The sequence below is a fragment of the Chrysochloris asiatica genome, unplaced genomic scaffold, assembly GCF_000296735.1.
Source record: "Chrysochloris asiatica unplaced genomic scaffold, ChrAsi1.0 scaffold00150, whole genome shotgun sequence".
NCBI lineage: Eukaryota > Metazoa > Chordata > Mammalia > Afrosoricida > Chrysochloridae > Chrysochloris > Chrysochloris asiatica.
This window is the reverse complement of record NW_006408668.1, coordinates 2,096,349-2,121,820: the sequence shown is the minus strand read 5'-3', so window position 1 is coordinate 2,121,820 and position 25,472 is coordinate 2,096,349. Positions and strand designations below refer to the sequence as shown.

The window sequence follows — 25,472 nt, the reverse complement described above, 5'->3', positions numbered from 1 at the left end:
GTAGAAATACAACACAGTTACAACTATGCAATTTTCTAAGATTTAAAAGGAACTTAACATTTATACATGCGATACACACACACACACACACACACACACACACACACATATATATATAATTTTTGCCTATGATGTGGGGTAGGGGTTGAGGTTTGTTATTTACCCAGTGTTCCATCTCTATTTATTGAAATACTATGCTTTAACCATAAAATGACATCGGTGCTTTAGAAAAATCAACTTTCTTAAACAGTGTTTTGGCTATTTTTAGGACTTTGTTTTTCCATATAAAGTTTATAAATTATGTAGACATTATAAAAAGCCAGAACCCACTGCCATTGAGCCCACTCAGATTCATAGTGACCCTATATAGGGCTTCTGAGACTGTAAATCTTTTCCAGAGCATGCAGTCTTGTTTTTCCCCCATGAGGTGACTGGTGGGTTTGAACGTCCAACCTTGAGGTTAGTAGCCCAATGCCTACTCCATAGCTCTATCAGAGCTCCTTGAAATTATAGAAGCTGATTATAAATCTGGGAAAATAAGGTTACACTGGCCCCAAGACAAAGGAAGATGTATGTGAATTAAGTAGAGGATACAAATGTAGGTCAGTGTACAGATTTTGTGGAATTAGTTGGGATTAGATTATACAACATCATGAATTATTAGTCTTGAAGGGATTTTAGTTACTTCATATATGCAAACACTTAAAACTGCTGTCTGTTTTTCGTATCAACATATTTTGATTCTCTACTGCTAAGTCCTGTTGTGACTCTGGACTGCTAACCACAAGATCAGTGTTTCAAACCCACCAGCCACTTCTCAGAAACCCTCTACAGGGTCACCACGAGTCAAAGCCACCTCGACAGTTCTTCACTACCACCACCACCAAAATAGATTGTACTGGTTCAATCAACTTGTATTTCTGAACACCCACTTTGTGCAAGGCATATGAATTATATCAGTGAATAAGACACATAAAAAATCTCTATATACAATATGCACAATAAGTAAGCAGAATGTTAGAAGGTGAGGAATGCCTTAGAAGAAAGAAAAACAAAACAAAACCCCAGAGTTAAGTAAGGGAGGAAGAGACATTGCAATTTGAAATGACAAGTACTGGTGTGGTGCTGTGGGGTTAATGGGCTGGACTGAAAAGCTGGTTTGAACTGCCAAGTCAGTGGTTCAAGCTCACCAGTCACTCCTCAGAAACACTATACAGGGTCGCTATGAGTCAAAACTGACTTGGTGGCACTTAACAATAACAACAGTCCAACTAAACCTCACTGAGAAGTCACAATCTGAGACTGAGATAGACTTTGAAGAGTTAGCCCAGTGTGTACATGGAAGAGGTCCAGATAGAAGAACTAACAACCACAAGAGGTATTAACGCATATCTGGCAGATTCAAGGAACAGCACATTGGAAATATAGCAAGTCTCAGAGTAGTAGAAAAAGAGGTCAGAGAGGTAATGGCTGCTATGAAAGTATTGGCTTTTGCCTTGGATGAGTTGGAAAGACTTGGAAGGTCTATTAAATTTTAACAGAATCTCTCTAGCCTCCATATTAGGGATAGTTGAAAAAAGGTCAAGTGTAGAAACAGGGACAGTCATTAGATGGTATTGTTAAAATTCCTGTGATCGTTGATTGCAGCTTGAACAAGGAAGAAGGTAGTATAAGTGGTGAGAAGTCATTGGAAATAGGATATAATTTCAAGGTGAAAACAGTGGGATGCCCTCTGATGGATTGCTTGCTGGAAACAAAGAAGCTGTCATAAACTGAGAGCTTCCCCTCAGCAAGTGGAAGCATAGGGTCGCCATCCGTTAAATACAGATAACTATGGGAGAGGCAGGCTTTTCATAAAAGGTGAGAGGCTAAAAGTGTTGTATTAGATATGGAGATACATTTATTTTGTTAATCCTCTTTTCCTATGAATATATACCGGTTTCTTCTGGCTTTTGTAAGGGAGATTTGAGAGAAGGCAGAAAGGAGGTTGGGGGCGGGGAGGAGTCTTGAGTACTAATAGAGTCTTGGGTATGATTGTGACAAAGAAGGATCAAAGAGATGAACAACTTTGCACAGATGGCATTGTGAATTCTTGAATGAGTTGGATCCAAAATAGTCTTCTGAGGTAAAAAGGTCAGGGCCCATGACTCCTTACACATTTGTCTCATTCACTGGAGACTCTAAAAACATTTTTTATCAGAAAGAATCCAAGTAAAATGGCATATAATATACTCTCTAATAAAATGGGAAATAAACAATTTCCCTTTGTTTATTTTTTTGAAAATTAATTCTGTGACAAATAGATATGTAAGAACAGATTTGCCATTTCAAGAATCTTCACATGCACAGTTCAGTGACATTAATTTTGTTGATCATGTTGTTCAACCATAACCCTTACTTCCAGATTTTTCCATCACTCTTAACAGAAATCCTCTGTGGTTATTCTTACAAGAATTACTGAGAGAGAATTTGTCCTGGCTTTTGACATAGGTTTACAGTACAAACAGGCCACAGGCAGCAAGCTCTGGAGTATGTTAAACCAATCATATCTTTCTTTTAGCCATGACAATGTCAAGACAAATAAATAAACCTTGCATGATAGCCTCTAAATTAGGAACTTCTTTCCTAAGTTTGGAAATATTCAAGCATCACATTAAACACACAAGTAGCTAAATGTTATTCTATCAATAAAGGTTATTTTTGCTGGAAACATCAGAGTAGTTGATTTTAAATTGGAACAGGTAGAATTTCAAAACTATGTTCCGAAATCAGAACACACTATGATAAAATTAGGCTGGGTTCCATTAGATCAATTCTGAAAACTAACGAAAATTATGAGAAGTCTTAAAAAAGAAGGTGTCTGCAGTGTAAAGGATAGTTTTTACACCTTTCTCACCATGGTCTTTTAGCTCCTACAAAATAATTGGGAGGGGGGATGTAAATAGGATGCTTGTGGGCCACCAAACAAGTTGCTAATAATGAAAATATGGTACATGGCATCCTTGGGGGTGGGGCAATGCAAATGAGGTACATGAAACCCTAAAAGGGAATTAGTTCGTTTTGTCATACTGCTGTGCTTTAAAAAGAACCAATCACAGAGCAGAGGCAGGTCACACTACCACCAAGAAAGAAGAGCTGGAAGTGGAGTGCTTCCTTTGGACCTAGGATCTTGGGCTGAAAGTCAGAGAGGAAGATGACAAGGAGAGTGCGAAGCAGATGCACAGAAATGGTGCAGCAGAGTCAGCAGAACCGGGAGGTCAGCAGCACATGACATGGTAGATTTCTAGCTCATGCAATGAGAAAGCTGAGTGCTATCAGCTGAGGCTTACAGGTGGAGTGGTGTGCCCCTAAAGAACTTTATAACCCTTGTCCAAGCAGGATGGAGGCCAGTCTAGCTCAAGGGCCAAGGGTCGGGGAAAGGGCTGCCTGTGGCCATGGTCACGAAGATGTTCCTGAACAAAGAAGTATATCCTCAGTTGTTCCTGATCCTGAATTATAATCTGTTACTTCCCTATTAGCCCATGACCATGAGAACTGTCTACTCTATGAGTTGAGTGAGGTCAGTGCAACAAATGATCACATGCAGTACAGAAGTACAATGCTTCTTTTCCATTGCCCACTCTCTTAATTCTCCTCATCTGGGAACAGTATATAGTTTAAGGATTAGGCATTTAGTCTTTGGCATCTGCCTGTGTGGCTTCAACTTCTGATTCTACCCCTTCATGTGTCACTTGGGCAATTGGTGCCTCAGTGTTCTTATCTGTAAAATAGGAATAATAACAATAATAGAGCTTGCCTCATTGGGTGGGTGTAAGAATGGATGGCATTAATACACATAAATTACTTGTAATTGTCTAGCACATAATGAGTCCTATATAAAAGCTATTGTAGTTGTTGGTGTCATTGAGTTGATTTTGACTAATAGTAACCTAATATGACAAAGTAAAGCTACTTCATAGGTTTTTGTTGTTGTTGTTTGTTATTAAACTTTTTTATTGTGAACTGAGTGCAGGCTTACAGACAAGAGCATTAGTTTCACATTACATTATCAATTATTGCAATCTCCTCCTTGGAATGTTGTTTATCCCTTTTCCTTTCTTGTGGCTCCTGTTTCCATTCCACCTACCTTCCCATCCCTTCTTAACCTTTGTCCTTAGGTACATGTTGCCCCTATGATTTTGAATGATTGGCTGTTCTATCCTTAATAATGAGCATGCCTTACTAGTGGTGTTCCTGCTATATAATGATCTGCTTGGCTGAAAGTTGAGCTATGAGTGTGAGTTCCTTTCCAGACCTGAAGGGTGGTCTAGGGCCATAGTCTCAGGTTTCTGGCCAGTAAGTCCATTTTTGTTTTTGTTTTTGTTTTTAATAATTTTGAGTTTTGTTCCACACACGTTCTACCACTCTATCTAGGACCTTCTAATGTTATCTCTTTCCGAGCAGTTGGTAGTGGTAGCTGGGCACCATCTAGTTCTGGTCTCATAGTCGTAGGGACTGATGTTCACTTTGGACTAAGAGATTCCAAGCCTCTTCAATTCTCAACATTCTTTTGTCTTCTGCACCTGGAGAGACCAGTTGCAGCACCCTAGATGGCTGCTCATGAGATTTTAATGCCCCAGATGTTACTCAATAAAGTAGGATGTAGAATATTGCTTTTGTAGACTATGTTATGCCAACTGACCATGGTGTCTTTATAGGGTTTTCTTGGCTAATCTTGATAAAAACAAATCACCAGGCCTTTCCCCAAGGAGCCAGTCGGTGCTTTCGAACCATCAACCTGTTAGTTAGCAACCAAATGCTTAAACATTTTGCAACCACAAGGTTGGTAGTTTGAGCCCACCAGCTGCTCTGCAAGAGAAAGGTGAGACTTCCTGTTCCTGCAAAAACTTACAACCTCAGAAACCCTGTACAAGGTTGCTGTGAATCAGAAATGACTCCTCAGCACTTAGCAACAGCGCAGCATAATATTGTTATCATGTTAGTCTGAAGTTATTACCTACTTTCTTCTAGAATGTGATGACCTTTAAAAGTCAGCTGCATGTTTCAAGAATTGATGGTCATAATCTTCTTTATCCCTCCCTTTCAGTTATTCACACCCTCCTATTTCTCAGAATTCCTTAGGAAAAGTTCATCTTTCCTAGCTCCTCAGATTTAATCTCCAATGAGCTCTCAATTTAGAGGTTATCTATACTTTGTTTATGGTCCAGAATTTGATATAGTCATATTCCCCAAACTGAGGTTCTGCTTGCTTTTTATTGTTTTTTCCTCCCTCATGGCTTTTAAAAGTCTTCCCACCCAAACTCTCTAAGTCTTCCAACTAGTGTTCAGCAAATTAAGTGTTGATGAATATCTGGAAGGGTAATCTCAAATCCTCATGGTTCCACAAACATTTTGAACCTAAGATGTAATAATGTTAGGGTGATAGCAAGAAGAATTTTTCAGCCTTAGAAAGCAATCCTAACTCACAGGCAGATTATTTGGTAACTTCCTCTAAAGAGGAATTTCAATGTTGTATTTACGTTTAAATATTTACATATCAAGGATAAGGACCCTAGCTAGATACATGACTCACCAGTATTTTTTTTAATGTCATGTATTTGGCTAGAAATGGAAATTAAGGGTTGGAGGAGTGATAAATTATGGGGGTATCTGTGAGTGTCTCCTCTTTAAAATGCAAGAGAGTGTGTCCACATGAGCAGTCTTCAAGGGAAGCGCTAGAAGAGCTGGAAATGAATCCTAATTCAGCCATCGACTCAGAGTTCATACTCTTCAATCCTTTAGTTTGGGTAAGCATCAACTATCTAAGTCTGTAATAGAAATTTTCCCACATATATAATAAGAAACATATTGACAATTTAGAGGAAATGAAGTTTCTTAAAGTATATTAAGGATTGTTGTATCTAATTGCTGTATTTCTATATTCCATCTTAGTTCCATCCCTATGCACACACACCCTTTTTTTAAATGGAAAAAAAAAGAAGGTATGGCTAAATTATGTCATTATTTTTCACAGACCTTCAACTATTCTTCGAAAGCCTCCTGACTTGGCAACAGGCTGAGACTGTGTTAGATTACAGTGTAGGTGCTATTTTAAACAATGCTTTGATTCTGAAGTTGCTTTGTGATGCATGGAGCTGTGGGATATAGCACTGGACCACAACGTCTGTTTGAACCACAAGGTCTGAGGCTCAAACTCACCAGCTACTCCTTGGAAACCCTATACAGGGTTGCTATGAGTCAGAACTTACTCGATAACACTTAAGAACAACAGTTGCATGTGTACCTGTGTGTGTGTGTGTGTGTGTATGTGTGTGTGTTGTGAGCAGGCATGTAGTTGCCAGGCTGTGAAGATGTCTGTATCTTTATATTAGCAATGATAATATTTTCTTTCAAAAGGACTTATTGAATTTATGTTTTTATCTTTTTTACTTTTGAAAAAATATCACCTCATTTTTTTCCCCTCTTAATTTAGCTTCTCATGAAGTTCTCATGAAAGTTGTGAAATGTAACTTGTGAAATTGCGTGAGCATTGTGAGACCTACATGGCCCAAATGTTCAATAAGGATCAATGCCTGTTTCATGATGCTTATCTGAAATCCTGCTGTTACACTGATTTGGTACTTAGTAGATACTGCTGACTGATTAGTTTTCCTGGGAGGTGTTGAACTTGTGAAAATTACGGCTCATCATCAATGGTGTGCTTGTGGCTTTTTATGATTTAATTGTTCAGTAGACTATACTCTGGATTCTTCTTTCCTCCTTTGAACCTAAGGGAGATTCAGTCGTGTTCTAGAAGAGATCTGCATCATTAAACTGGAGTGTTGCCAACACATATTCTTTGGTGACAAGCTGACAATGCGACATTGGATCTTGACAATTCTAATACTTCTCTTAGATTTGAAAGCAGCTCATCTTAGTAAGTACTGCTTTTCAATTTAATTTTTCTTATCTTTTAAGTAAATCCAAGAGTATATGACTTGTCCTAAGCTGCTTGCTTCCAACTCTGCCAGCCAAATTGTAAACCAGAAAGTTCCCTTTTGATCTAGTCTTCACAAGTGTATCAGAATGTCAATTTTACATATTTGAATATGTCAGCATTTGTTGATCGACACGTAATTTAGTTAGACAGATATGGTTGTTATTACACTAGAACTATACAGGAGACTCAGGTCCATATTCATTCATGAATTGTGGTGGTACATAATAGAACATTTCATAAAAGCTTTTAATTATTCATTTATTCATAATTATTCATTTATTTGTTCTCAGTTTAAGCATCACAAAGCATGACCAATTTCTAAACTGAATTGTAGAAGGCAACATTTCAAATATATGAATTATGATCATTTTGTTTTATTATTTTTTGCAGGTCACGAACGCTTGGGCCTGGAAAATGAAGCTTTGATTATCCCATGTCCTCGAAACCCAAACTCTGAGTTCCCGGTGTACTGGTATTACTCCAGAACAAATGAAAGTATTACCACTCAGAAGAGATATCGTGTATTTGCCTCAGGAAATCTTCTGAAGTTTCTACCCACGAAAGTCGAAGATTCTGGAATTTATACTTGCATCATCAAACGGTATGATACAGACAGTCTCCATAATCATAGGACCTACTCCCTTCTTTGTACACTTGATCATCTGTGAAGCCCTTCACATTCCTTCTTTTCTATTCCTTTTTGGAAGAATTAAATTTATAAGGTGGTTTGAATAAAAGAATATGCTTTGAAATATCATCAGGTTGGAATTTAGGTGATTATAAGCTAACTATTTTTTGAGGTTAGTTTGTAGCATAATTTTTGTTGTGTTGTTGTTAAATGCCATAAAGTCAGTTCCAACTCATAACAACCCTGTATAGGGTTTCCAAGGAGCAGTTGGTGAGCTTGAACCACTGAACTTGCGGTTCAAAGTGACCTTGAGTCCAGTGCATTAACCTGCAGTGCTACACAAAAGACTAATGCTTTCTGGTGGTCAAGAGAAATAGGGCAATTCTTCACTTTTGACTAGAAGTACCGACAAGCTAGCACAAAATATAGTAACCTAGATGTTTCACTTCAAGGAAGCCTACGGTGGGTGACAAAAAGAGAGGCAGATATCAGTCCTTAAGCCTTTGTTGTTGTTGTTGTTAAGTGTTGTTGAGTCGGTTCCAATCCATAGTGACCCTTTATAGTGTTTCTGAGGAGCAGCTGGTGAACTTGCACCACCGAACTTGCAGTTCAAACCAAATTTGTAGTCCAGCACATTAACCCACAGCACCACACAAGGACTTAGAGTTAAGCTAAAGAAGGTTACATGAGATTCTTGCCAATGACTAACTTTTTATATAAACTGCTAAGTGTGTTGAGGTGGCACCCATATTTGGTTCATACAAAATGCACACAAAGTATATCATCAGGAAGTTCAATACCCTGGTTCTGTGGTCAGACAAGCTCAGATTTAAAATCTGTGCTCTGACATTAGTTAGCTGTGAGATGCTGGCATGTTACTCCTTTACCTCTCAATTTCCTCATCTATAAAATAAACGCAATATAATCTATCTCAAATGGTTGTCTTGAGGGGAAAAAATGAGGTAATGAAGGAAAGGTACCTATCACTATGACTGTACATGGTAAACTCTCAATATATGTTAGTTATCTCCTTTAATGCTTGCTAGGGTAGCACTGTAGGATAAGACTTGATTGCAAACCCACCAGTGACCCTATACAGGGTCTCTATGAGTTGGAACTGATTTGATGGCACACAACAATAGTCTTCAATATACTGTGTTTGTGGTATTATAGAAGACATCAGAATTTGAAGAAATGATCAGAGAGTCGATTTTAGGGCTACTCTGGTAGCTTAGTGGTTACGAATTGGGCTGCAAACTGCAAGGTCAGAAGTTTGAAACTACCAGCTGTTCTGTGGGAGAAATCCTGTAAAGATTTACAGCCTCAGAAACCCTGTACAGGGTCACTATGAGTTGGAACCGACTCCAAGGCACTTAACAACAACAACAACATGGGGCTTATGGAGTCCTGGTGGGGCGCTGTGGGTTAATGTGTCAGACTGCAAAGCCGTTTGAACTGCAAGGTCGGTGGTTCAAGTTCACCAGCTGCTCCTCGGAAACCCTATACAGGGATGCTATGGGTCGAAACCGACTCGATGGCACTTAACAACAACAACAACAAATGGGGCTTGTGCCATGGATTTTGCCATGGGCTGCCAAAAGAATCAACAGACCTATGTTGGAAGAAGTGCAGCCAGAGTGCTCCTTGAAGACCAGGATGGCCAACCTTCATATCTCATAATCTGGACATATTGTCAGGAGGGATCAGTTGCTGGAAAAGGATATCATGTTTGGTAAGGTGAAGGGTCAGAGAAAAAGAGGAAGACCCCCAGCAAGATGGGTTGGCAAAGTGGCAGCATCAATAGGCTCAAGCATGGCAACAATAGTGAGACTGGCCCCCGACTGAGCAGTGTTTCATTCTGTTGTAACAGGGTCGCTATGAGTCAGTACTGACTTGAAGGCACCTAACAACAACAACAACAATGGGACTTATGTCTTATCTCAAAGTAAAAATTAGAGTATTTGAAAAGCCTGATTTTAATGATAATTTTTTAATCAGAGGATAATCACTATGTATCATGACTTTAAGATGATAAGCAAAATTAACTGAAGGCTAACGTTGATTAAGTTGTTTCATAATATTAAGTGACTGTAAAAAATTGTCTGACTTATTTTAACAGTCCCAATTCCAGCTTGACTAGATCTGTGAATCTCACAATATATAAAAAACAACCAGATTGCATTATTCCTGATGAGCTGATGTATTCAACGGTATCTGGAGTAAGAGCGTATTCCCAAATATTTTGTCCTACAGTTAAACTTTACAATTGGACAGCACCACTTGAGTGGTTTAAGGTAAAAATAACTTTTAGATAAATAAAAGGAAATTGCCCAATTAAACTCCCAAGTAAACTATCAATGAACATGGAATGGACTTTTTCATTTTAGAATTGTAAACCTCTTCAAGAATCGCGGTACTACAGATCCGAGGCAAGTTTGATTATTAAAAATCCCAGTGTTAGCGATTCAGGTGATTATACATGTAAGCTTATACACAATGAAAATGGGATCAATTATACTGTGACAGCAACCAGAACATTTTTATACAAAGGTAAGTTACTTCATTTAACAAATAAATTATTTGCAAAAAGTTAAATGGGAACAATTTCCCCTTCTCGTTGATTTTTCCGCACTTTGTACTTTTCACTGTTGCTTCTGGTTCTACTTTATCTTACATATTCTCTACTCTGGCTCAAGTGTTTTGTTTTGTTTTGCTTTAAGTGCCTTTTCGAGGTTAGCATGAGAGGAGATACTGCTACTAATCTTAAACCACATCTGTTATTTCTCCTATGATTTAATTTTTCAAAGTTAAGTAGATTTCCATGCTAACTCAATTTAATTATTTTGAAAGGCAGTAGAAAGCTACTTGCAGTTCAAACGGCTTTGCAGTCTGGCGCAATAACTGCAAGGTTGGCGGTTCAAGCTCACCAGCGTCTCCTTGGAAACCCTATACAGGGTTGCTATGGGTGGGAACCAACTCGACGGCACTACACAACTACAACAACAGAGCACCTTGCCTAGTGAAAGTAGCTCCCCTTTTCCGGAATACAATGCCAGAGGCTCTTTACATAGAAAAAGCAATATTTTCTAATGTATAGGATTGGAGACTTAATGAAAGCTTTCCGTGGAACGCAATGGTTTGCGGTGCTTACAACATCACCATAGATCATTCTGTAAACAACAGCAACAAAAATTCAAATGTACTTTAAATTCTATAAAAGCCTTTTTAGGAGAAAGATTCCACAGTCATAATGTATGGTTGGGATCTTCTTTGCATATCCTGGTCTGTAGACACAGATATAAACCAGTGGTGCCTGTAAATTTCTTATGATAAAGCAATATTGGAGAAAGGATTATGTGTGGAACTTTTCAAGGCTCCACCTTTGTAAAGGAAGCATCACCAGCCCATATTTCTATGTGAGTGTTTCACTGCTTAATGCCAACCCCACAGTGGCCCTTGATCACACCATCCTGGAATAAATGAGCATCAAGGGAGTACTCTAACAAGCCCCCCTTCACTCTGGACCTCAATGGTAATAGAAGTTATAATGACTTGAGATGTCGAGACTTCTCATACTGAGGATGGGTCACCAACAGAGAAGTACTCTGAACAAGAACACTGTGGACTCATGAATTTCTCATTTCCATGCGTCTTTTGAAACTTTCTTCTCTGGTGTGTTATGTTGATTCTGAGTTGTGCTTTTCAAATAATTAATTTAGTGGCTGGGATCAGCATTGATTTTAATGACACAGAATATCAGAGCACATCATAAGTATTGTGTAAACATTGTGTCATGTGTATGTATTTGTTGCCATCGGTCATTGCCAGAAATTTTTGAGAATTTTTCCTATGAAATAGGATAGAGCTTTATATTGATAGCTATCCAATGGTGCCCTAATGTTCTTTTATTTTCTTTTTGTGTTTCAGAAGGTAACATCTTACCTTTGGTTCCAGTCATTATTGCCCCTTTGCCCAATGACACAAAGGAAGTAGAAATCGGTAAGGAAACCTTTAAGAATGCTGTAAAAATTGCCTGAAAGATCCTCTCATAGGGTCCATGGTCTGAATTCTGCTAGAAGTGGGCCCCAACGATCACAGTGGACCTTTGGGATTAAGTGAGGTGACATGTGTGACAACTGACCCAGACAGTTGTTAATATGAGTATTGACCAGTCATGGGACATGAAGTGTTTACAATTTTGTATTGTACTCTGTAATTCTTACAGATTCTACATATGGGACCTCACTGAGTTTTCACTTCTCTCCATGAGGCAGATACTACTCCACTTTACACCTGGGGAAATTTAAGCTCAAGAAGGGTTCAGTGACGTGCTTAAGATCATAAACAAAAGATAGAAGGACGAATGTCCAGACTTTCTAATTCATTCTGTCTCTCAGTTCACTAGTTTCTCACTACAAAGAGGATGCAACTTAAAGTTCTTAACATGCAGAGCTAGTCCCTTTATGACCTACTCCTTACCACCCTCATAACCCATCTGCAGTCATTAACCCCTTGCACCCTCTGCTTCCATGGTACCAACTACCTCAGAATTATATTGACATGCAGTACTTTGTACATTCTTCTCTAATTTCCTTCTTTATAAACTTCCAAGACTAATTTAAAATATTACAGCCTCCGGAAAATCCCCCTCTACCACCTTTCTTCCTTACCAGATAGCCCAGATAAAGCTTTTGCTCACACCACTCTAGGGCACTACTTGTATACTCCCTACAGTGATCTTTCCATGTCAGAGCACAGACCAACCCAACCAGATGCCATAGAGTTGATTCTGACCCATAAGGACCCCATATGTGTCAGAACACACCTGGATCTCAATCCACAAGGATTTCAATGGCTGTTTTACAATAGATCACCAGACCTTTTTTTCCCAAGTGCCTCTGGGTGAACTCGAACTGCCAACCTTTGGGTTAGCTGTCCAGTGTATTAACCTTTTGCCTACTGTCTTAGTTATCTGGTGCTTCTATAAGAGAAATACTACTAATGGATGACTTCAATGATCAGAAGTTCACTCTCTCAGTTTAGGAGGCTGGAATTCAGAGTACCGACTCTGGGGAAAGTCCCTATTTCCTTTCAGCATCTGTAGGCCCAGCATTCCTTGAAGACCTGCTGTGTCTTGACATTAATCATTCCCTGGATCTAGGAGCTTCACAGTGTAGGAACTCCAGGTCCAAAGTACACACTCCATTCCTAGCTTTTCTTTCTTAGTGGCAGCAGGTCCCTATTTCTCTAATCAACGTCTTGCTGCTTTTATCTCTTGTAAGATAAAAGGCTGTATGCTCCACCCTTAGGAATCTCCTATAGTGGTTGTTGTTGTTGTTAAGTGCCCTCGAGTCAGTTCCGACTCATAGCGACCCTGTACAGGGTTTCCGAGGGTGTAAATCTTTACGGGAGTAGAAAGCCTCATCTTTCTCCCGCGGAGCGGCTGGTAGTTTCGAACCGCTGACCTTAAGGTTCGCAGCCCGATTCGTAACCACTACGCTACCAGTGGTAGGATGGTGAATTAGGATACGCACTGGACTACTAACCACAGAGTCAGAGGTTCAAACCCACCAACAGTTCCTTGGAAACCCTACACAGGGTAACATGAGTCAGAACTAACTCAAGGGCACTTAACAACAATAATTCCACCCTTAATTCTATTATTGGTTTATCACATTAGATCACGCCATGGGAGATCATCATACCTGCCAAACTACTTAGAATCATGATGCAGCCAATGACACATATTTTAGGGGGCACAATGCAATCCATGACACTCACCCAAGTACTCCCATAGTACGTATACCTTGTCTATATACTTCTATCTGAACACTAGAAGGTCTCGTGTTCTAATTGTTTATAACGATGTTACCCCCAATAGACTCCAAACACCTCAACCCTCCTTAGATGTCTACATTTTAACACAGTTCCTGACAGAAACCAAGGACTCCATTAAATGATGTCCAATGCATGAAAGCAGCTGTTAAGCTTTCAAGTCTGAAAGGAGAAAGTCTCAAGTTAAAAGTTTTGGGATGGCGAGGTCTCTGTCTAGATGCTTTAGTACATCTGGGACAGGCTTTCTGAGCCTCTTCTATATTCTCCTGAAGTCATAAGCAGTTTTACCTTCAAATGCAGCTTATGGAGACAGAAAACAAACAAACAAACAAACAGTACCAGTAGGAAGGCGTGGGAGACAGCTACTTAAGAGAAATTCAATGTACAGCAATGAGAAATTCTATATTGTAATGTTGGGTGCCTGCCTCATTAGTTTGTCCTGCAGGGGAGAGGAGAGAGCTGAGCTTCAAGCCTACGTGTGAGTGAAATTAAGATACTGAGGAAAGGAGGCAAAGTAAAGTCATAGAAAGATGAAGGCTCTAGAGATGAAGAAGGAAATGGGAATCAGTGTTGGGCACTCATTATGTGTTCAACCATTTTTTTCACTTTAAGTTAAATTAAATTCTATTTGCATAATTTCTTTTTATCACTGGATTTTATTTACTTCCCATCTAGAAGAAACAGTAAGCATCACTTGCTTTGCTTGCATGGGGTTAGGTCATCAGATCCTGGCTTCAGTCAACTGGCGAGTCAATGGGCATGACATTAAAGGTGTTGGTGAAGCAAGAATTTATCAGGAGGAAGTGCAAAATAAAAGGTAGCTTTATGTTAACATTATAGCATTCACTTTCCTTCACAATTTTCAACAGAAATGCAAGCAATAAAAGTAACGAGTGTTTTTTTTTAGTCCTAGAAATGGGTCATTTTGTCTAAGAAGGATTTTGAGAATAACCACTGTGAAGGAAAAAGATTTATCACTGAAGTTTGATTGTCTGGCTCTTAATGAACGCGCTATCAGGATACACACTGTAAGACTAAGGAAAAAAAATCCAAGTAAGAAGTGTTCTTAAGACTTTTGCCACCTGAGTTTGCTATATCAACTTTAGGCTTGTGAGAAATGTTGTCAGTACTGACAAACGTTCAAGTAATCCAATCTGTACTCATTTTAGTGAGAGAGAGATTTTCTTTATTCCGTTTTGCAAAATTGGGTTCCCAACCTCGTAGACATGGGCAAACAGGCCACATGGCCAACCCACAAACAATTTTATTCCCCAGTCTTGAAAAGGCCCCTCCTCCAGCTCCCTTCTACTGGGTATTACAAGGTCACAATCTCCTCCCAAGGTTGCCTACTAGTCAATTTCCCCCTTTCCCCATGAGCTTCCCCTATTTCCTTGATGCTTGTATTGTTATTTTTAAAGTTCCTAGTCTGTCAAACTAGTTCTTCCCCTCCACTGAGCTCCTTTTGTTACTGAGCCTGCTATCCCCAAGACTTCTCTTAGTCCTGAAGATGGACCACGCCAACAAGTTATTTCTCACAGGCTGGAATTATTTTCTTTGAGAAAATTGTTTTGGAGTCTGGATCCAGAGGAACCATTCAAACATTGTGAAGGGTTCATCTCATAAAATGTACCTTCCCTTGTGAACATATTTACTATTTGTGGTATGGCTCATCCCTTTTTCAGCTAGTGAAAACCATGATTGTTTAGACCCTTCGTCTCTGCAGTATTACTTTCCCCTTCTTCTGTTGGTTTCTCTTCAACGTTTTCCTCGGCCTTCATTCAGCTTTTCAACTTTCTTAGCTCTCTGTCTCATTTTATGTCAAAGAAAATGCATCAACAAGAGAAACTGTGAACCTACTATTTTGTTCTTAACCCCTTTTATATGTTGTATGTGTGTGTCGTAATGAATACATGTTTCACTAGTGAGGCTGGAAAAGTGGATGAAAAGGTGAAATACTTAGCTACTGCCCATTCCAGCAAGAAAACCTTAGGTGCTACTTGATAATAAGCAAGACAGTATCATTGTTTAACCTCATAAATTATTGAAGTTCAGGGGGAATTTATGTGAGCTTTGGTAACTCGACTCATTTCTTCATTGTGCTCGATTTACAATTTGTGCATCAGGTACTACCTAATCCAGGGAGACTTCCTTGACTACCAGTTTGAGGGCCCATCTTCTTCTGCGTACTCCTACTGTTGTTGTTAAGTGCTGTCAAGTCAGTTCTGATTCATAGCAACCCTGTATAGAGTTTCCATAGAGCGGCTGGTAAGTTTGAACCGCTGACTTTGCTATTCAACTGACCTTGTGGCCCAGTACATTATCCTACAGAACCACACCAGGACTCTGTGTAGTCCTGTTTCTAAGTTGCATAATGCTTGGTAGTCTGCTCAACATGTTCGTAAGCTCCCTGAGGATGAAGGTGGCATTGATCCATCTCCTTACCCTCAGACTATAGAACAGTGCTTGGCTGATAGCATAAGCTCAACAAATATTTGCTGAATGACTAAACTAATGAATGCACATCAGTACCATCAAGAAAACATTATTTCTTTACATGTCTATTTATCTGACTAAAAGGCTTACTTATAAGAACAGAGCAACATTTCATATTTATGTCTGGTAAGTTGAATTATTTTCCCCATACATTGGCAAGACCAAATTGGCTTATAGCTTCCCTGTATTTTGCCTAAACCTAGTATGAATTTAACTTGACATAGTAAAATATAGTTTGCCAAATTTTTTAACTCAATACTCTTCAATGAATTCTACTACTTTTTAAAATGCAATATATTCCTTCAGGAATGATTGTAGTTTACTCAGTTGAAATGAGTTCTTTGACCTAGGCTTTTTTTCCTTTTTCTTTTATAAAACTGCTTTAGAGATTTTCTCCTAAACCCTGAGGAATGACTTTTGCTCTAGTCTGTACCCCCTGAGGGCTTATTACTTTTGTCTGGGTTGATTGATATTTTCTGGGTAAATTGTGAACAACGTGATTTGATTATTTTTATTTGATCCTGGGCTGCAGCCTGCCCTGTGATTGATATGCAACTTGCTAGGATTAGTCAACAGACTATGAAAATAAAGTGCCAGTGGTTTACTAGGGGACCCTCCTTGGGAGGAAGATGAGGCTGTCTGCTCCTGCGAAGATTTAAATCCTGGGAAACCCTATTGGCCCAGAGGGAATTGGGCAGTTCCTTAATGCCCTGGTGGCAAGCCTATACCGTGAAATGACTGAGAAGTTTCTGCATGTACACAGCCTGCCCCACAGAGGTTTTTGTAGACAGGAAACTGGAAGAAGCAAAAAGGAAAAAAAAAAGGCAAGGAAGACAAAGCAGAAAGAAAGGGGGCAAGGATCCTACTAAAAGAACTGTAACCCAAATCAAGGCCTGTAATACTGAATTAGGCAACAGGCCTGGAAGGGGTGCTACAGCAGATTTAATGATGGGGAGGGTAACAGTCCTAAGGGACTAAAAGGAGCCTGCAGTGGGCTGAGAGGAAGCCTTCAAAGCTAGGAAGAGTTAGTCCTGAATTGCAAAAGGAAGATTTTGCCTGCCAATTTTCTGCTCCTGCTCCTGAATTGTAGCCTGTTACTTCCTGGTTGCTGCTGTAGATAAGCACTAGACTGCAAGGTTGATTTGAACTGCAAGGTAGAAGTTCAAACCCACCAGCCCTCCTCGGAAACCTTTTACAAGTTTGCTATGAGTTGGTGTGGTAGTTGTTGTTGTTAAGTGCCGTGGAGTCAGTTCCAACTCACAGTGACCCTGCACATGGTTTCCGAGGCTGTAAATCTTTACGGGAGCAGAATGCCTCATCTTTCTCCTGTGGAACCGCTGGTAGTTTCAAACTGCTGACCTTGAGGTTGGCAGCCCGACTTGTAGCCACTACGCCACCAGAGCTCCTTGGTGTGGAGCTGGGGTGTGGAGCTGTGGGTTAATGCGCTGGACTGCAAAATCGGTTTGAACCACAAGATTTGTGGTTCAAGTTCACCAGCTGCTCCTTGGAAACCCTATACAGGGTCACTGTGAGTCGAAACTAACTCAATAGCACTGAACAACAACAACGCTTTCTTAATAAAGTACTTAACTGTAAGTGTGGTCTGTAAATTCTGTGGGTCACTGCAGTGAGTTATCAAACCTAGAGAGTGCTGTACAAAATGTGAAGAATGGAGCTATGCCTGACCTCCACTCATAGGGGTCAGCCTTGAGTGATCTTGATTTGTACTGTCCCCACTGCAATTAGACTGGTTCTCAAATTAATCCTACTATTATTCCTTCCATTTCATATGCACTAAGACAAAGTTCTGTTGTGGCACTGTGGGTTAATGCGCTGGACTTCAATGTCAGTTTGAACTGCAAGGTCAGTGGTTCAATCTCACCAGCTGTTCCTCAGAAACCATATGGGAACCAACTCAAGAGCACTTACCAACAACCAGGAAAAGTTGCTGCCCTGGGTATCTTGTCAGTTGAGACTTTAAAAGTAGTAATAAAACTATCTAAAAGTCATTGTGCTCTGTATTCTCACTGTACCCAGACAATGTTAAGTAGGGTCTGTAGTGAAATTCTCCTCCCTACAAGGACAGACTGCTTCTTCTTCCCTCTGCTCCCAGTGTGTGCTTCAGGCACTACTATGACAGAAGGTAACTTGACAAGTCGTTTTGTTCCTGAGAATTTGTAGATGTTCCCACTAGTTCTTTGAGTTTCCATGCAAAGACATCCTGTTTGTTAGATGAAGCATTTGTTTGCAGATAAAAGAGCTAGAAAGGAAATTTTCATTTGTGGGACTTCAAAAATGTGTGGGAAAATTCCATTCTCTTTTCAGTCCATTTTCCCACAATTTTTTGACGTACCCTTGCGTTATTATATTTTACACTCTCCACTCTTTTTAGTAAACTTACAATTTTTTAGTGTTGTTAAGTGACATCAAGTCATTTCTGACTTATAGCAACCCTGTACAGGGTTCTGAGGAGCAGTTGGTGAGTTTGAGCCACCGACCTTGCAGTTCAAACCAACCTTAGGTCAAGTGCATATGTATCCTAAGGCGCCACATCAGGACTCCTATGTAGAACTTATTTAATGTTGTTAAGTGCCATCGAGTTGGTTCCAACCTTGTAAAGGGTTTCAAAGGACCAGCTGGTAGGTTTGAACCACTGACCTTATGGTTAGCAGTCCAATGATTATCCTACAGTGCCACACATCAGGACTCCAAAGACTATAAAGAACTTTTCCAACAGATTGTCCCATTTGTTGTTGTTGGTAAGTGCTGTCAAGGAGATTCCAACTCTGAGTAACTCTGTATAGGGTTTCCAAGGCTTTAAATCTTCATGGGAGCAGAAAGTCTAAGTTTCCTCCCACAAAGTGGCTCAAATCACGGACTTTGTGTTTCCAAGACCAATGCTTGACTTAGGGAGCTACGTACTTTTCAAGTAAACCAAGGGAGGGTTAAGTGTTCAGTTCATCCTCACAAGTGCAACATAGCCTAGATGAATTTGAATAAATACACAGAAGTACAATATAATGAAAAATAATTACGGGTGAGGAGCAAATACAACATCGTTTGGATATGGTCATTGTGCATCTCTTCCTGAGGGGGTGCTGCTGATTTTTCTTGTTTAAATTTCGACTTTAATTCTTGATTTATAAACTTTTTTCTTGTTATCATTGTGTTCAATGATGACAATCCATTCTATGGAACAACAGCTGTGCTTCCTCCCTGTGTCTCCTCTTTTCCTTCCACCCACTTTCCCATCCCTTCTCACCATTGTCCTTAGGTACATGTTGATGTTGCCCTTTGATTTTGAATGAATGGCCACTCCTTCATTCATAGTAAGCATCTCTTACCCTTGTTCCTCTGTATACATATCTACTGCTTGTCTGAAACAGGGTGTGTTCCTGTCCAGACCTGATTGGTGGTTGAGGGCCACAGTCTCAGGTTCTGCCTGTCTCTTTCTGACCAATGTGGGAAACATTGTTGATAGTCCAGATACTGCCTTGGTTCCTCTAGGTTATGAGGTCATCCATGAGTTATCACAAGTGCTTACCAACAAATGCTCAGAAAACCCAATCTGTACTCATTTTAGCAATAGTGAGGTATTCTTTACTCGATTTTGGAAAATCGGGTGTCCAACCCAGTAGACATGGGCTGGCTCACAACAAGTTTTATGCCCCTATTTTGAGAGTTCCTCCCCTAGTTACTATGAGGTTCATAATCTAGCCTGGGTGGCATCAATGGCCTTAATGACTGTATTTAAAGCCCAATTTAAAGTTTCCAGTCCTAGAACAGATTTCTTTTCTCCTCTCCCAATTCATCCTGTTCTCCTATCCCTGGGTGTGAATCAACAAACTATGTCTACTCTAGGAATCTCTTGGGCCCTTTATTCCTAAAGATGGGCCATCTTGAGAATTTCTCACAAATCCTCCTCTTTTCCCTTTATACTTATTGGTTTCATCTTCATTTATTCTTTTTAAATCCTCATAAAGTATAACATTTCTGGATGTCCCTAAGAGTGGAGCTAACTATATATGCCTATATTGTTGTTGTTGTTAAGTGCCGTCGAGTCGATTCTGACCCATAGCGACTCTGTATAGATAGGGTTTACAAGGAGCACCTGGTGAGCTTGAACTGCCCACCTTTGCAGTCCAGTACATTAACCCACAGCATCACACCAGGACTCTTGTGTCTGACATGATATTACTAAAATATATACATTTGAAAATGCACTGGCTCCACTTTCATCTTGTATTCACAAATCAGAAATATTTGATGCATACATATAAAACAAAACAAAAATATTCATTTAAATGTCTATAAGGCACATTCTGAAAGCTAGTCTCCAGCCTGTAGGTACACAGTCTCATAGCGGCTCTGTCTTTCTATGTCACCACCTCTGCCACCATCTCTGCTGTCTCTGCTTTTTCAGTCAGGGAGCCCAAGCTCCACCCATGCTCTTCCTTCTTGATGATCCTGGGATTCTCTGTTCTTGAAATAAAAGATAACTACTCTCTCCTTTTAGCTACATATTTTTTACAATTACAGTTTTTTTTTTTTTTTTGTATTGTGAATTAAGTGATAGTTTACATGGGAGAACATTAGTTTCACATTCATCCTATTGCATTTCATTTCATTGCAATGATTACAATCCCTTCAATACATCATCAAACAACCAAAAGGTACACCCCACAAGCCTGCCCACAGGCCATCAGCACACAAACCATCTCCCTCCTTGAGTCCAGAATCCCCAGCCACTCCATCTCTCCACATCATCGTCTCTGCCTCCATCTCTGGCATCACTGCTTCTCTGGAGAGGGTCCCACACTCTGATCCTCTCCCTTGATGGTCCCAGGGACCTCCTTTCCTGGATTCCAAAGTCAGCCACTCCCCTTCTTTTGTTACAAAATGTCTACCTTTACATTTGGAACACTCACAGTCAGTCCTGATAGCAATTATTCACTATTGTACCACAAGAGTCTTATCCCCATCTTCTTTCATCATCCCCATCCAAACAGATTGGAAACCACTCAGTGGAGATTCTACATCCACCCTCACCCTCTGGAACTAGGCTCCCTCTTGAAAGCTAGTAATCCAGTCACTTCTTGCCTTTGTATCCCCCATCCCCTCATTTTGGGTAGCCAATGTCTAAGTTGCCCATCCCTGTCAACCCTGTGTACTGAGGGGGTGGAAATGATCCTCACTGTAAAGATTTGTTCCCTCTTTTGAGCTACTACATCCATAGGTGTAGGTCAAGTTCATCAAATTGTAGTGGATTACTCTTTTTTCCCTCTTCTTTCTTCTTCTAATTGAGTTCTGATCATCTAGCCATTGAAGCCAGGTCAAGTGGGTACTATCTGCAAGTATGGGTGTTCTTGTGCATCTCCCCTCACTTCATATCAGCTGAATGCTTTACTCTCCACTCTAGTCCTCTGTGGCCATGTCCCTGTCTCTAGGCTGAGGAATTCCCAGGTCTTATCATACTGCTGGTATGGTCTTAACCCAAGTTGACAGGAGTCTATTGAACGTGGTCAGACTTAGCTCACAAATTCACTGTTGTTTTTTCCCCCACTTCCCCTTTTTGATGACCACCATGGTCACCAGCAAGACCACATGCCTGCTCATGTATTCCCATGAATATTCTCAGTTTTGGCAGGGGGTTTGCCCTTAGGGGACCCGACCACTTGCCTTGATGGCTCCTGGGTAAACAGCTTGCTTGTATGTAGTTATCAATCAGACTTCTGTTATACAATTACAGTTTTGACAATCACAATTAATACAAACAATTACAAGTGAAATAATAAAATCCTACCAACATCGTTCTGTATGCCCTTTCACCATACCCATCTTGAAAAGTGGAAAACTAGTCAGTGGGGATTTTCTCTTGATCCCTCATTCTAAAACTAAGTACACCCATGAAAATTTGTAAGTCATCTACTTTATGCCTTTTTTTATTTTTTTTTGAAAGTATCCAGTATCAGTTCTATTTCAGCTAATGCCTAGGATATCAGTCTTTATGCATTCCATTTAATATTTTGTTCTTAGAGTTTTCCTAGATTCACCATGAACACATTACATATTCTGATTATTAATGGATGTTTGAAGTTGTTTCTTCTCATTTTGAACTGTGCCCCATCAGTAAATGAAGGTCTCAAGCTCTTTAACCATTTATATTGTTATGGTCAATTCTGTTTTAGGGAGACAACTCTTCCCCAGTCATATTTTGAGGATTTTCCAACTGATGAGCTCATTTTCTGGTACTTTATATGGCAATGTTCTGCTACTATTCAGAAGGATTTTAGTTCTGTTGTTATATTCATAAGGTTTTAGACCATTCAGAAGTAGTCTGCTTTTCCTGCTTCCTAGTTTGGAAGCTCAGCTGAAATGTGTCCACCATGGGGGACCCTGCTGGTTGTTAAAGAACTGGTGGCATAGCTTCCAGCATCACAACAACATGCAAGCCACCGCAGTATGAAAAACTGACAGATGAGTGGTAGTTTGTTGTTAGATGCCATCAAATCCGTGTTGTTGTTGTTAAGTGCCGTTGAGTTGTTCCCAACCCATAGTGACCTTGTATAGGGTTTCTGAGGAGCAGCTGGTGAGCTTGAACTTCTAACCTTGCAGTTCAAATGGATTTGCAGTCTGGCGCATTAACCCAGTGTCACACCAAGACTCCTTCAACATTGCACCCCAAGGCTTGGATTTTTTTCTTCAATTCTTTCAGTTTGAGAAACGCTGAACTTGTTTTCTAACTCTAGATTTAAATATTCATTATAATACTTCCTAAGCTAACCTTTGAAATTTTTGGTTGACCCCTTTTACTTATTTCTTTCAGTTACTTTAGCTTCTCTACACTCAAAACCAAGTTTCATTTGCCTCTTCAGAAATCCACTTTGGTCTTTTCTTTCTTTCCTGTCTTTTTAATGACCTTTTGTTTACTTCATGTATGATGTTCTTGATATCATCCTACAACTCTTCTGTCTTAAGTCATTGCAGTCTAATGCATTAAATTTGTTCTTGAGATAGTCTCTAAGTCCAGATGAGAAATAGTCAAGGCTATATTTTGGCTCTTGTGGACTTGTTTTAATTTTCTTCAGCTGCATCCTGAACTTGCATATGAACAATTGATAGTGTGTTCCACTGTAGGTATATGGCATTATTTTGGCTGATAATATTGAGCATTTCCATCATCTCTTCCCACAGATGTAGTTAGTCAGTCTGATTCCTATGTATTCCACCAGGTGAGGTCCAGGTGTATAAAAACTTTTAAAAAAATTTTTTATTTAAGGTTTTTATTGTGGATTGAGTGGAAGTTTACAGGGCATATCATCAGTTTTATATTCAACAAATCATGTACCTTGTTTCATTACAATGATTATAATCCCCTCCATGTACCATCAGTTAACAGTATTTCTCTCTATCCACTTTAGCTTTTTAAAAAACAAGCAAGCAAACAAAAAACCACTCAGCCATATATATAATAATTTGTATCTCCAAAGGGCACCTGGCCACCAGCTCTTAGTCCCTCTCTTCTTAGTCCATGAATCTAGAGTACTCAGCCACTCCCCCTCTCCATCTCTGCCTCCATCTCTGGTGCTGCTGCTTCTCTGGATAAGGTCCCACATTCTGTTTGTGCATTCCTCTCTTGATGGTCCTAGAGTCCTCTGTTTCTGGATTATGAGATTAACCACTCCCCTGTATTTGTTACAAAACTTCTACCTTTACAATTGTGACAGTCGAAATTAGTCATGATAACAATTATTCACTGTTGAATCTTTTGAATCTTATCCCCATCTCTTTTTACTAGACCCATCTAGGCAAGATGACAGCTATTCAGTGGGGACTCTTTCTTTCCCCCCCAACTCTTAAAATAAACTCCCTCTTGAAACCTTGTAAGCCAGTCATTTCGTGCCTTTATTGCCCCCTCATTTTAGGTAGCCAGTGTCTAAGTTGTCCTATGTACCCTGTGTACAGAGGGGATAGCATTGATACTTGATGTGAAGACTCTTTCCCTCTCTGTTGGTATTTAGAGTAACACCACTCTGAGTATAGGTCAGGTTCATCAAATTGAAGCAATTTACTCTTGTTTCCTTTATCCCCCCAAAAAAAACAAACTTTTTTTTTTTTTTTTTTTAAATCAATCTTCCTCTAGTCGAGTTCTGTTTATCGAGCCATTGAGGCTAGGTCAAAAGGATACTGTATGCAAACTTGGGTGTTTTTGTGCATCTCCCCTCACTTCATATCAGCTGGATGCTTCACTCTCTGCTCTAGCCCTCTGTGGCTAAGTCCTTGTCCATGGACTCAAGTGTCCTCAGTTCTCACCACAGTTTGGGCCAACCAGCCCTTCCTCTTCTCTCTCTCATCTCCAGGCCAATGGGATTCAATGGACTGGGGTTGAACTCAGCCCATTTCTTCATTGATGACTTTCCACTCACCAGTAGATCAATATGGTCGCCAGCAAGCTTACATGCTTATTTGTGTATTTCCTTTGAGTTTCAGTCTTAGAGGGGAGTTTGTCCTGAAGGCACTTGATCGCTAGCCTTGATGTTTTTGTGGCGAACAGCTTGCTTATTCTTATAGTAGCCAATCAAGCTGACATTTTTGTTTTGGGTTTTTCCTGATGATCTTTCTTTGAAGATGTATCTTGTCACTCTAGCATTTCCAGTCTGCTTGTCCTTTCTAGTGGGAATGTCCCACCTCATAAGGTTCTGGATGGGACTCAGGATTCCACCTAAGGTCCTATACTCTGTAAAGGCTTTGCATGAGGGCTATTTCACTAGGCAAGTTGTAAAATCCCTTGTAGGTATTCCAATCAGTTATAGGCTGAAGACGGGCTTACAAGTTTTCTCTAATTATGTTTCCCAACGTTCCTTTCTATCCCACTCAAGTGGCTATTTTACAATAGTAGGCAAGGGAAACTAATATTCTTAAGGGAGTTAAGGATTTTAGTTTTATTTACCCTCTTCAAGCTATACTTAGATCCCTGTATCCCAGAGCCCTGTTGTTCCAAGGTTGAGTATGCATGTTGTTGTTGTTAAGTGAGTATGCATATGCATCACTATTTACCTCTGTCCTATTAGGCCATGCAAATCTGTCTCAGTGTTCCCCTATCTATCTTGTTCTTCCGCCTCCTCCCCCCTTCTTGTATTGCCCCCCCCCAACACCCAAACTAAACCCCCCACCCCAACCCCATTATGGTTACCTTATATTACCTCCATTTAAGACAGTCTATTTTATCCAATAATCTACCTGACCTTCCTACCACCTGGATGTCTGTTCCTCTGTGTTTACCTTCTTTCACATCATAATTGTTTTGATCATAGACTGACCTCCCAGATCCTTTGTTCTTATCATTTTATTCTGTTCTTGACCCTTCCATTTGTCAACTGAGTTCAGGGTGATGCTGCCATATATGTCATTCTGTAGTTGTTGCCTGTTCTTGGTTCTCAGTCCACAGAACTTCCTTTAGGATGTTTTTCATAGCAGGGTTGGCTTTGGCAAAATCCCTTAGCTTCTGCTTATCCTGGAATATTTTGATTACACCAT

The 25,472-nt window shown here is 39.9% G+C and overlaps 1 protein-coding gene across 1 annotated transcript in view; it reads left to right on the top strand.

The window, feature by feature from the left end:
• Positions 1–7,389: 7,389 nt before the first annotated feature.
• Positions 7,390–25,472, top strand: part of IL1RL1 (interleukin 1 receptor-like 1) — a 69,821-nt gene continuing 51,738 nt past the window's right edge. The window contains exons 1-7 of the mRNA XM_006870763.1: positions 7,390–7,580; positions 9,727–9,901; positions 9,995–10,157; positions 11,535–11,606; positions 13,944–13,956; positions 14,131–14,259; positions 14,350–14,495. Coding sequence (XP_006870825.1) covers positions 9,806–9,901; positions 9,995–10,157; positions 11,535–11,606; positions 13,944–13,956; positions 14,131–14,259; positions 14,350–14,495 — 619 coding nt within the window. The 5' untranslated portion in view covers positions 7,390–7,580; positions 9,727–9,805. The remainder of the gene's footprint in view (positions 7,581–9,726; positions 9,902–9,994; positions 10,158–11,534; positions 11,607–13,943; positions 13,957–14,130; positions 14,260–14,349; positions 14,496–25,472) is intronic.